Source organism: Theropithecus gelada, chromosome 7b, assembly GCF_003255815.1.
Source record: "Theropithecus gelada isolate Dixy chromosome 7b, Tgel_1.0, whole genome shotgun sequence".
In the NCBI taxonomy this organism is placed as follows: Eukaryota; Metazoa; Chordata; class Mammalia; order Primates; family Cercopithecidae; genus Theropithecus; species Theropithecus gelada.
This window is the reverse complement of record NC_037675.1, coordinates 103,827,657-103,839,454: the sequence shown is the minus strand read 5'-3', so window position 1 is coordinate 103,839,454 and position 11,798 is coordinate 103,827,657. Positions and strand designations below refer to the sequence as shown.

General features: G+C 50.6%; 1 protein-coding gene and 1 non-coding gene across 2 annotated transcripts in view; both read right to left on the bottom strand.

Moving 5' to 3' along the window:
• Positions 1-2,177, bottom strand: part of ZNF839 (zinc finger protein 839) — a 28,147-nt gene extending 25,970 nt beyond the window's left edge. The window contains 1 exon segment of the mRNA XM_025391382.1: positions 1,881-2,177. Coding sequence (XP_025247167.1) covers positions 1,881-2,168 — 288 coding nt within the window. The 5' untranslated portion in view covers positions 2,169-2,177.
• A 2,947-nt stretch (positions 2,178-5,124) lies between these two features.
• TRNAI-AAU lies at positions 5,125-5,198 on the bottom strand. Its single transcript has one exon. It is a non-coding gene; the product is annotated as a tRNA-Ile (tRNA).
• Positions 5,199-11,798: the final 6,600 nt, after the last annotated feature.

Below are 11,798 nucleotides of genomic sequence, written 5' to 3'. Positions count from 1 at the left end.
TTTTTTTTTGAGAAGGAGTCTCACTCTGTCGCCCAGGCTGGAGTGCAGTGGCGCAATTTCGGCTCACTGCAACCTCCACCCCCTGGATTCAAGTGATTCTCCTGCCTCAGCCTCCCGAGCTGGGATTACAGGCACCTACCACCACGCCCAGCTAATTTTTGTATTTTTAGTAGAGACAGGGTTTCACCATATTGGCCAGGCTGGTCTTGAACTCCTGACCTGTGATCCGCCAGTCTCGGCCTCCCAAAGTGCTGGGATTACAGGCGTGAGTCACTGTGCCCGGCTATGGGTCTTGTTTTATCTCCTGTTAGTTCATAAACTACTGAGGGGCAAAGTATACATCCAGTTTGCCTTTGTGGCCTCCATGACACAGCTGGGCCTGAAAGAATATTAGCAGAATGTGCTGCAAAGGTACATTATTGCAGGTAGAATTTATGTCGTCTCCATTAGATTAGCTACAAAATACAATCCCATCATGCTACCTAACCTTGATTAAGTTTGCTTTTACTTTATGAAAAATATGTCATTTTTGGATTCGAAAGCCAAAAAGCTGTGGCCATATTCAGGGTATGGTGAGGAGTACAGGGGCTCGGGAGAGCAGCCACACCTGAGGGACCTTGGGCAAAGCCACGCAACCTCCCTGAGCTTGTTTCCCTCCTGCAAAATGCCAGTACAAAAACTCTGCTGAAAACTAAGCAGCCCAGCACAGTGCCCGTTGCAGAGCAGAGGCTTTTTAGATGGCTGCCCCCAGAAGGCGTCTTGCAGCCTTCTGACCCAGACCGAAGTCCAAAAAGGTTGAGTTACCCAAGGTGACACCTCTACACAGCGATAATGTGGCATCTGGGCAGAATCACACTCATCTTCCTAAACCTTTGCAAGACAACTCTCCAGTCTTGATGATTAACTGGACACAACCCCAAGCAGCTAACATTAGTCAAAAAAACTCACGAGCGAAGGTTCCTGATTCTATTCTCTAACCCGTTTCTTCTAGTGGAAAAAGCTCTCTTCTTTTGGCAGTTTTGGGGTGAGACCCCAGTGCTGAAATGGGATGGAATTTTACAGATGCCGTGTAGGCCCTCTGGCTTCAGGCGCTATGCTACCCCCTCCGGAGTTGGGCGACCGTGTTCCAGTTATCACTCTCCTAGCAACCAAAAGGTGTGTGGCCCAGGAAATAAACCCAATGGGAAAGGATGTTTTGTAGTATAGAGTGCTTTCACATATTCCAAACATTAAGTGTGTATCAGGCACTGTGCTGGGTACCGCGGTTACAAATCAGTCACTATCACCCAGGATGGTAAGTCCTGTGGCGAACTAGTGTATTGTGCTTAACTTTGTTCCAAGCCTGGGCTTCGGCACCTTACACCTGAAAAGCTAAGTTGGTTCCTTTTAATTCATTCGTGTTTCAGCTCCAGTGTCTGGCCTAAGGGACCACCCACTCTAAAGCAGCCCCCATCAATCCCAGAACCTGCCTTATGTTCGTTCAAGTGTGTTCAAGGCTTCACCTCCTGCACATAGTGGGAAGTGCTGGGAACACGGTCTCGAAGTGCTCCACAAAGGCTTAACCAGCGGTCAAAGGCCTGTAAGAAGAGCTAGGCAGCACGCGAAAGCCCCCAGCAGGGCTGTGAAGGCAGAGAAGGCACGAGGGTGTTCCAGGCACAGGGCCCAGCGTGAGCCACCGCTCCTAGAGTGAGGTTCCTGGGGTGAAAATGCCAGGGTGGTGACAAGTGGGGGCCGAACGCCGTCCCTAAGAAGCTCAGCCTGAGGACGCCCTGAGTCTTAACCCGGGCCGATACTGGCCTTCCCGGACGAGCAGCTAGCCCCGCCGCGGGGCCTCGGCACCCTTCGGGCCTCAGTTTCCCCACGTCCCTCCGACGCCTCACCTTGGGGGGGAGCAGGCGCGGCGGGCGAGGGGGCTCGGCGCCCTGGCCCCGCTGCAGGGCGGCCTGCTGGGCCGCGTCCCGCAGCCGCCGCGCCGCGTCCTGCAGCACGAAGGGGGGCGGTGGCGGCGGCGGCTGCGCCTTCGTCACCTGCTCCAGGACCCGCCGCAGCTGCTCGGGGCCCAGCGGAGCCACACGTGCTACACTGCCGCTCTGGCCTGGAGGAGCCGGGCCGCCGCCGCCGCCACCATCCTCGCTGCCGCCCCCAGCCTCCGGCTCCGCATCCGCCATGGCGGCCGAGGCGGGGACTCGAACCCGGGTCGCTGAGCGACGGCGTCTCCAATGTGCGTCACCGGGGAGAGGGGCGGACTACGAGTGCCTCGCAGGCCAAGACACCTCGGAAGGCGACCGTGTCTGACCGGGAAGGTCGCGGATTGCCCCGCCCTAGTCGACAACGCCGCGGCTCCTAGGGCTAATCAGCAGAGCGGACCCCCGTTATTTTCCTTATTGCCTGCCACGGATGTGTTTAACACTCACCTTCTCCGAGAGCTGTCCCGGATCTCCAGTCTTCGGGATTCTAGAGCCCCTGGTCCAAAAGTTACCACACTATCCAAGTGTTCTGACGTCATCGTGCATCCGAATCAGCGGAGGATCCTGTCTGGAGATGCAGAGTCGTGTGCCCACTCCCAAACGTTTGGATTTATAGATCTGAGAGGGGACCACAGTTTGAATTGTTAACGAGAGTGTTTCCCAACCCCCAAATTTTTGCCTTGTCACCCTAGCTTCTCTCTACCCACCCACCCAGATTGGGTGCACTTGAAGGGAGAGATGATAAATTACTCAGTCGGTGCCCAGCACAGGTCCTGCCCAGAACACAATACACGCTCAGGTCATGAATGATGGATGGATAAATATGAATAAACGAATGAGTGAACGAATGAATGAACACCCCCCCCCCGCATCCATCCGGCTCCAATGCCCCATCTTCCTCAGCCTGATCGCCTCTCCTTCTTACGGTTGAGGCTCTGTGCGCCCTCCGAATCTTGTAGCTGCAGGTGTGTACACATGTCCGAGCTCCTCTCCCCAGGGAGAGCAGGAGGTTCACTGGTCAACAAACCCTTATTAAGCACCTGGTGGATAAATCGCTGTTTCCGCCCCGGGGGGTATACAGTCTAGGTGCCGACGAGGAGGAAACTAACATTTGCAGCGCAGTATGATGAGTGCTGAAGCCAGTAAAGTAAGGCTGGGGGCCTGGGTGGTGTCAGAGAAGGTTCTGGAAGATCACCATCATCCTCATCAATACATTGCATTCACGTTGCTCCCTTCTGTGTTATTTTTTAATGGTGAATTTTATATTATGTGTATCTTACCACAATTTTATTATTATTGCTATTATTACTATTATTGGGATAAGATCTCACCCTGTCACCCAGGCTGGAGTGCAGTGGCAGGATCTTGGCTCACTACAACCTCGACCTCCTGGGCTCAGGTGATCCTCCCACCTCAGCCTCTGGAGTAGCTGGGATTACCGGCACGTGCCACCACGCCCACCTAATTTTTGCATTTTTAGTAGAGATGGGGATTCGCCATGTTGGCCAGGCTGATCTCAAACTCCTGACCTCAGGTGATCCACCTGCCTAGGCCTCCCAAAGTGCTAGGATTGCAGGCGTGAACCACTGTACCTGGCCTGACAATTGACTTATTTTGAGATCTTGGGAAGCTCTGCTTTTCGGCAGATAAGAGATTTCAGGATTTTTTTTTTTTTTTTTTTTTTTTTGAGACAGAGTCTCATTCTGTCACCCAGGCTGGAGTGCAGTGGCACGATCTTGGCTCACTGCAACTTCCACCGCCTGGGTTCATGCAGTTCTCCTGCCTCAGCCTCTTGAGTAGCTGGGGTTACAGGCGTCCGCCCCCACACCCGGCTAATTTTTGTATTTTTAGTAGAGACGGGGTTTCATCATGTTAGTCTGGCTGGTCTTGAAATCCTGACCTCAGGTGATCCGCCTGCCTTGGCCTCCCCAAGTTCTGGGATTACAGGTATGAGCCACCATACCCAGCCAGATTTCAGGAATTCAAATGCCTTCTGCTCAAAGTAATTTTTATGCCACCGTGGCATATTCTAAACCGCTTCAAGCTCAGGAAACTTGAGGGCAGCAACCTCCACCGATTCCTCCATGCTGTGTCCCTGCATCTAACAACGTGCCTGGCACGACTATTAAAATATGTGACATCCATCGGGTGTCCAGGTGTCTGTTTTGGGTGTCGGCTGCCCCAGGCTCTCCTAACTTTGCTTATAATAGCAGCAGCGCCATCGACTGGCATTTATTGAGAACTTTTACTACACCCTGGGCACTTACCAAGGTCTGTAGATTTTGAGCTGCTTCTTATTTAGGTCAGAGCTAGTAGCTGTTTCCACTGTAGAATTTTCGAAAACAGGTGTAGCCCCTGCCGGATCCTGACGTAAAATGGCATTAACCCTATACAACGAGCTTGTGTTTAACTGAACACACCTGACCACCCTAGAAACTTGAACCGAGTGAGAAATTCATCCACTTGCTCTGGCTGCAAAATGCAGAACTAAGAGGAAGAAATGCGAAGCCTAGGATGCCTCTCTGAAAAGAAAACGCGGGGGGGAGCAAGAGAAGGGTTCCAGAGACTTGCACAACCTGGACGCCTCACTAAAAACATGGCAGTCATCTTGTGGCTGGTCACTGTCTCCACGCGGGTTGGGGTTTGTGTCTCACCGTTTTGCTCCCAGCCTAGAACGGTGCTGGGCATGCAGTAGCTCTCCATACGCATCTGTGGAATGCATTCATTCCAGACCTGAATTTTCAACTCTAAGACTTCTCTGCAAGGAACACTAGGCGGTGATATCTGCGAGCACCTGTGTTCACTGGGCGGTTCCTCCAGGCCAGATGCAGCCTCAGAAAACGTGGGGTGGGGGATGTGCATTGGTTTGGATGTCCCGAGTGTCCTTTAAAATGACAAATGTAAAAGGCCTAACCAATGGCATTCTAAAACAGACCCTTCAGGTGGTGGCGGGCGCCCGGACTCGGGGTGATGAGCCACCGCCCCAGCGCGCGCTGAGTTCCTCACCAGCAGGCCGCCTTCGACAACCTCTGGGCCGAGTCCAAAAGATTCCGCAATTCGCTCCTGCATGCACGCCGGTCACAGTACCAGAAAGGAATTTTTTAAAAAGAGTTGCAAAAAGAATTCATAGAGGGAAAATAAAGCAAAAACGCGAGACTGGCCCGTACGGGGATCGAACCCGCGACCTTGGCGTTATTAGCACCACGCTCTAACCAACTGAGCTAACCGGCCACCTGACGCTAGCATGCCACCAGAGTGTTTAAGAGGGCTCCATGCCCGCGCCCGCCCCCTAGCGACTCCCTGCCGAGTCCTCGCCGCTGGCTGCATTCCGCTTCGCCCCGGCAGCGACTTTCGACCTCTTCACAGTCATCCCCATTGGTCCGATGCAGAAACTGAGACCTAGGGGACTTCAAGGAGAAGGGAGGCGGCTCCCTACAGCGAAGGCGGCTTTCTTTCACAGGGAAAATGCAAATTGCACATGGGAGGCTTAGCTTGGCAGTGAGAAGGTTTTCAAACATGCCAACTCAATGTTGTTTTTATCTCCGAGAATCCTGCAGCGTGGAAACTTCGTGTAACAGAGGCCTTTAGCATGGTTAAATCAAGCTTGGAAACTACAGAAAACCAGACAAAGGACAAAAGAACCACCGAATTCCCTATCGGCCAATAAACAAGGGCCGCTGGGGTCTTGGCTTCCTTCCTGCCGGGTTTTTTCCTACTGCACACGTGTATTTATATATATATATAATATATATACACACACACACACACACACACACACACACACACACACACACACAGAATCCAAAGCCTTGTATGAAGCACTCTTTTTTTTTTTTTTTTTTTTGAGACGAAATCTCCCTCTGTCTCCCAGGCTGGAGTGCAGTGGCGCGATTTCAGCTCAATGAAGCAGTCTATTTTTTATCTTTCTTTTTGTATTTAATATTCTAGAATAAGCATATCCCTAAACAATTACAAATGTCATTTTAAATGATTCCACCATAGCTTTCTCTCCTTTTTTTTTTTTTTTTTTTTTTAGTGTCGGAAAAAATGTTTTCGTTTTGCTCTCTCTCTTAACTGAGCACGTAAATAAATCACATGGTACAAGGTAGAAGGGTTGAAAGAGCCACTGGGTGGGCAACGATGGTACCCACCCCTAAAAGCATAGGATCTATATGCAAAAAAAGAGAGAGAGAAGGAAAAGGCGGGGAAGACAAACCACCACGGTGCCTGCCACAGAGGCCTGCTGGTCTCCTACAGGGCCTGACTCTGGTATTGCGCTGTGGCCCTCCCACTCCAGGAGCACCAGCAGCGAGCACCAGCTTTTTTTTTTTTTTTTGAGACAGAGTCTCGCTCTGTCACCCAGGCTGGAGTGCAGTGGCGCAATCTCGGCTCACTGTAACCTATGCCTCCCTGGTTCAAGCGATTCTCCTGCCTCAGCCTCCCAAGTAGCTGGGACTACAGGTGCGTACCACCATGTCCGGCTAATTTTTTTTTTTTTAATTTTTAGTAGAGATGGGGTTTCACCATGTTGGCCAGGCTGGTCTCGAGCTCCTGACCTCAAGTGACCCGCCTGCCTCGGCCTCCCAGAGTGCTAGGATTACAGGCGTGAGCCATCGCGTCCGGCCAGATTTTTAACACTATACATTCTGCTCTGATTACTCCACTAAACTGCCGGGACTGATGTATCGTCAGGGTTCCATGTCACAAGCAGCAGAAACCAAGTCTAGCTGATTTGAACAGATTTTATGTAAAGGATGTTAGGTAGGTCACCCTCCACGAGCAAGGCTAGAGGACCAGGTTTAGAAAAACGGACACTCAGTGAAGACATACTCATTCAGTCTGGCAGTGGCTGGCCCCCAATCAGCTGTGAGTCAAAGAAACCTAATCCTTGTCCTCATGGAGCTCACCGCATAGCAAGGAAGGCGGATATTACAGGGAATAGAGAAGATTAGGTGGTGTGTTGGGAGGCTGGGCAAGCTTTCTGAAGTCTGGAGCACTTTACAGTGTCCAAAGGACAAGGATGGAGGAGCAGGCCAAAAGGGAAGCCGTCTCACAGAACACGGGTGGGGGTGCAGGCATCCTGTCCATTTTGCTTACAGCTGAATGAATGCCCAGAACCTAGCACACTGGCATAGCAATAGGTAAGAGTCACATGGGTTTAAAACAGTCAGATCAAGTCATTTCTCTGTTCACACTCTCCCCTTTTGCCCCAGCCCTAAAAGGCCTGCCAAATTTAGCAAATATAGATCAAGATGCCGGGTTAAAATTGAATTGCAGAAGGACAATGAAGTTTTTTTTTTTTTTTTAGTGTAAGTATGTCCCATGCCGTATTTGGGTCATACTTATACTAAAAGAATACCTGTGCTATATCTGACAACCCTACGCCGAGGGTGACAACCCTATGCCCAGGGTAACATCCCGTTGAAAGACACCACCTGGGCCGGGCGCGGTGGCTCAAGCCTGTAATCCCAGCACTTTGGGAGGCCGAGACGGACGGATCACGAGGTCAGGAGATCGAGACCATCCTGGCTAACACGGTGAAACCCCGTCTCTACTAAAAATACAAGAAAATTAGCCGGGCGAGGTGGCGGGCGCCTGTAGTCCCAGCTACTCGGGGGGCTGAGGCAGGAGAACGGCGTGAACCCGGGAGGCGGAGCTTGTAGTGAGCCGAGATCACGCCACTCACTCCAGCCTGGGCGACAGAGCGAGACTCCGTCTCAATAACAATAAAAATAAAAATAAATAAAAATTTTTAAAAAAAGACCTGGCGCGGTGGCTCACGCCTATAATCCCAGCACTTTGGGAGGCCAAGACGGGCGGATCACGAGATCAGGAGATCGAGACCATCCTGGCTAACACGGCGAAACCCCGTCTCTACTAAAAATACAACAATTAGCCGGGCGCGGTGGCGGACGCCTGTAGTCTCAGCTACACGGGAGGCTGAGGCAGGAAAACTGCGTGAACCCGGGAGGCGGAGCTTGCAGCGAGCGGAGATCGCGCCACTGCACTCCAGCCTGGGCATCAGAGCGAGACTCCATCTCAAAAAAACAAACAAACAAAAAAAAAAAACAGGCCGGGCGCGGTGGCTCAAGCCTGTAATCCCAGCACTTTGGGAGGCCGAGACGGGCGGATCACGAGTTCAGGAGATCGAGACCATCCTGGCTAACACGGTGAAACCCCGTCTCTACTAAAATACAAAAAAAAAATTAGCCGGGCGAGGTGGCAGGCGCCTGTAGTCCCAGCTACTCGGGAGGCTGAGGCAGGAGAATGGCGTGAACCCGGGAGGCGGGGCTTGCAGTGAGCTGAGATCCGGCCACTGCACTCCAGCCTGGGCAACAGAGCCAGACTCCGTCTCAAAAAAAAAACAAACAAAAAAGACACCACCGGACCTGCGCCTTTCTCCTCTGCCCTCCTCCACCCCTGCCAGGCTCCCTCCGCGGCAGCCCCCTCGCCTCCTCCCTGGCCCTTGCTCCTGTGCTGGGGCTTTTGCGCTTCCTTTCCTCTTCCTGGACCACCCTTCCTGCAGACAATGTCAAAACTCCTCCTCCTCGTCGTGGTCGCTGCTTAAATGTTATTTACTCAGCGAGGTTTCCCCGATGCCCCCATTTGCAATCGCAACCCGCACCCAGGACCCCTGCGGTTCCCGGCCCGACCCCTCTCCATCGCTTATTCCCGCTGCTAACCGTCCGCCTCCCACCGCTAGAGCGAACTCCAGGGGCAGTGGGCTCTATTTCACCAGCACCTAAACAGTGCTTGGCACACAGCGGGTGGTCAGTCAAGGTCTCCTGAAGGAAGCCGAGTTGACCGACCCTTGTGGGTGCCAGCCGTGGCATTCCCGGGACTTCAAGCCACGCGTCCCAGGTGGGCGGAGTGGACTGGGCACGCCGGGGCGGGGGCGCAGTGACTGATGTCGGCCGCTAGAGGGCACCCGAGACCTGCGCCGTCAGTCACGAACCCAGGCTTCGGGCGACCACGTGCAGTCGTAGGGCGAACGCGGGCGAGCAGTTTTCTGTCCCCAGGACCTCTCCCTCCCCTTCTCACCCCTTCTTAAAGCTCTTCTTAGACAAACCCTAATTCTCATTCTTTGAGTGACGAAAACACAAATCTACATACTTCTAGAATTAAGTGGTACAGAATACCATTCGGGCTTGCTTGCTTGTTTTTGGTTTTTGCTTTTGAGACGGAGTCTCGCTCTTGTGCCCAGACTGGAGTGCAGTGGCGCGATTTCGGCTCACTCCAACCTCCGCCTTGTATTTGTTTTTTTGTTTGTTTGTTTTGTGTTTTGTTTTTAATGTGGGGCGGGGAGCCCACGTGCATTTTAAATAATCCATTTTCTTTAAACTCAACTTATGAAATGTTTCATTCTGTTTATAAGCTGGAACCTTTGGTCTGACAGTAACGACCCCCTGTGTTGGCCACACAACAGAATATATGGCCTCACAGTTCTAGCAGGCGGATGTCCAAGGTTAGGGTGTCGGGAAGGTCGCTTCCTTCGGAGGCTCCCAGGGAGACCGCCCCAGGCTGTCTCCTGGCTTCTGGTGGATTTCCGGCCAACTTTGGCCTTCCTTCGCTTGTAGAAGCTTCACCCTGATCTCTGCCTGCATGTTCATATGCTCTTCTCCCTGTGTGTCCCTGTGTCTAACTCGCCCCTTTTGTGCAGATGCCAGTCATAATGGACTAAAGCCACCCTGAAGACCTTTTTTTTTTTTTTTTTTTTGACGGAGTTTCCCTCTTGTTGCCCAGGCTGGAGGGCAATGGCGCGATCTTGGCTCGGCTCATTGCAACCTCCGCCTCCCAGGTTCAAGCGATTCTCCTGCCTCAGCCTTCTGAGTAGCTGGGATTACAGGCGTGAGCCACCACGCCCAGTTAATTTTGTCTTTTTAGTAGAGACGTGGTTTCACCATGTTGGCCAGTCTGGTCTTGAAGTCCTGACCTCAAGTGATATGCCCGCCTTGACCTCCCAAAGTGTTGGGATTACAGGCATGAGCCACTGTGCCAGGCCGAAGACCTCATTTTAACTTGATTGCCTCTGTAAAGACCCTATCTCCAAGAAAGGTCACAATCTGAGGTACTGCAGGTTAGGACTTTAACATCTTTTCGGGTGGACACGATTCAATGCATAACTCGTAACATGTACAGTTTCATGCATTCCTGTGTAAAGCTTTAATTTATAAAACAGATTGAATTCTTCTAAACGAACTTATTTAGAAATAAAATTAAAAGAAACCCTATTAAATGTTTACAAAGGTAAGTGGCCACACAACAGAATATATGGCCTCACAGTTCTGGCGGGCAGACATCCAAGGTCAGGGTGTCGGGAAGGTTGCTTCCTTTGGAGGCTCCCAGGGAGACCGTCCCAGGCTGTCTCCTGGCTTCCGGTGGATTTCAGGCCATCTTTGGCCTTCCTCCTATTAAATGTTTATACATTTAATATTCTGATTTTCTGATTTTTCTTAATAAACATACAACGAAGCTTTTGAAATTAACATTTTATATTTATGAAAGTAAAACAATTGCAGTTTTAAAAGTCATAATACTAAAAGCCTTATTATAAAAGATAGTATTCTCCTACTCCACCCCTTCCTTGCAGCCCAATCCAACTCCCCAGAGGCAATCACTGTGAACTTTTAAATTTATTTATATATATATTTTTCTACAGAAATGAGGTCTCACTATGTTGCCCAGGCTGGTTTTGAACTCCTGGGCTCCAGTGATCCTCTCACCTTGGCCTCCCAAAGTGCTAAGATTATAGGTGTGAGCCACCATGTCCTGCCCACTATGAGCTTTTCAAGCAGTTTCTTTTTTTACTCCAATAAATCTAAAATATATGATTTTACTTCTAATTCTTTTTTTTTTCTCAATTTTAGACTTTATCTATTGACTTCATTCTATGCTAAGTGAGGTTCTTTTGCCAACATTCCCCCAATGCATGTACACTTTCGAAACCTCTCTCATCATCCCCAAATACTAATACTACCAAGTTTTACTGAAATCAATAGTCAGTGTTTATATTGCTATGCCTATGTCAACACTGTTCTCAACTGAGCCACATAGTGTACTGTAATTACATTCCTTTCTAATGGAACTTCTTGTTTTCCTTTGCATTTGGTTTGCTTACTTTTCTATGTAACAGTCACTGACTTTCTGCCAGAATTATGAAACTGCTCTTAATGTAATCAAATACGTGAGATAATGTAGCAATTGTTTTCTGTGTTTAAGTTGGGAGATATCCTTTCAGAGCTTCCCATCCTCCTGGTCTAACCTGGATTGGTGGTTCTCCAGGCCTGCCGCAGTTTAATCCTGGGCGGGTCTTCACCACCATCCTGGGAATCCCTTTCCCCTTTTTCTTTGTCGGATCCTCTGCTTCCTGATTCCAGGTTGCTGCTTCTTTTACTTACCTTTCATTTGGGTTCTGAACGTTCTTCATTGGTTTCCCAAGAAATGGCTCATGGAAAGTAAATGAGATCGTGCATATCTGAATACATCTTTCTTGCTTGGTTTCTCTCTCTCTCCCTCTCCCCCTTCCTCCCTCCTTCCTTCCTTTTTTTTTTTGAGATGGAATCTCACTCTGTCACCCAGGCTGGAGTGCAGTGGCATGATCATGGCTCACTGTAGCCTCAACTTTCTGGGCTCCAAGGATCCTCCCTCCTCAGCCTTTCAAGTAGCTGGGACCACAGGCATGTGCCAACACGCCTGATTCATTTTTGTATTTTTGGTAGAGATGGGGTTTCACTATCTTGCTCAGGTTGGTGTTGAACTTCAGAGCTCTAGTGATCCTCCTGCCTTGGCCTCCCAAAGTGCCTGGATTACAGGCATGAGCAACTTTGCCTG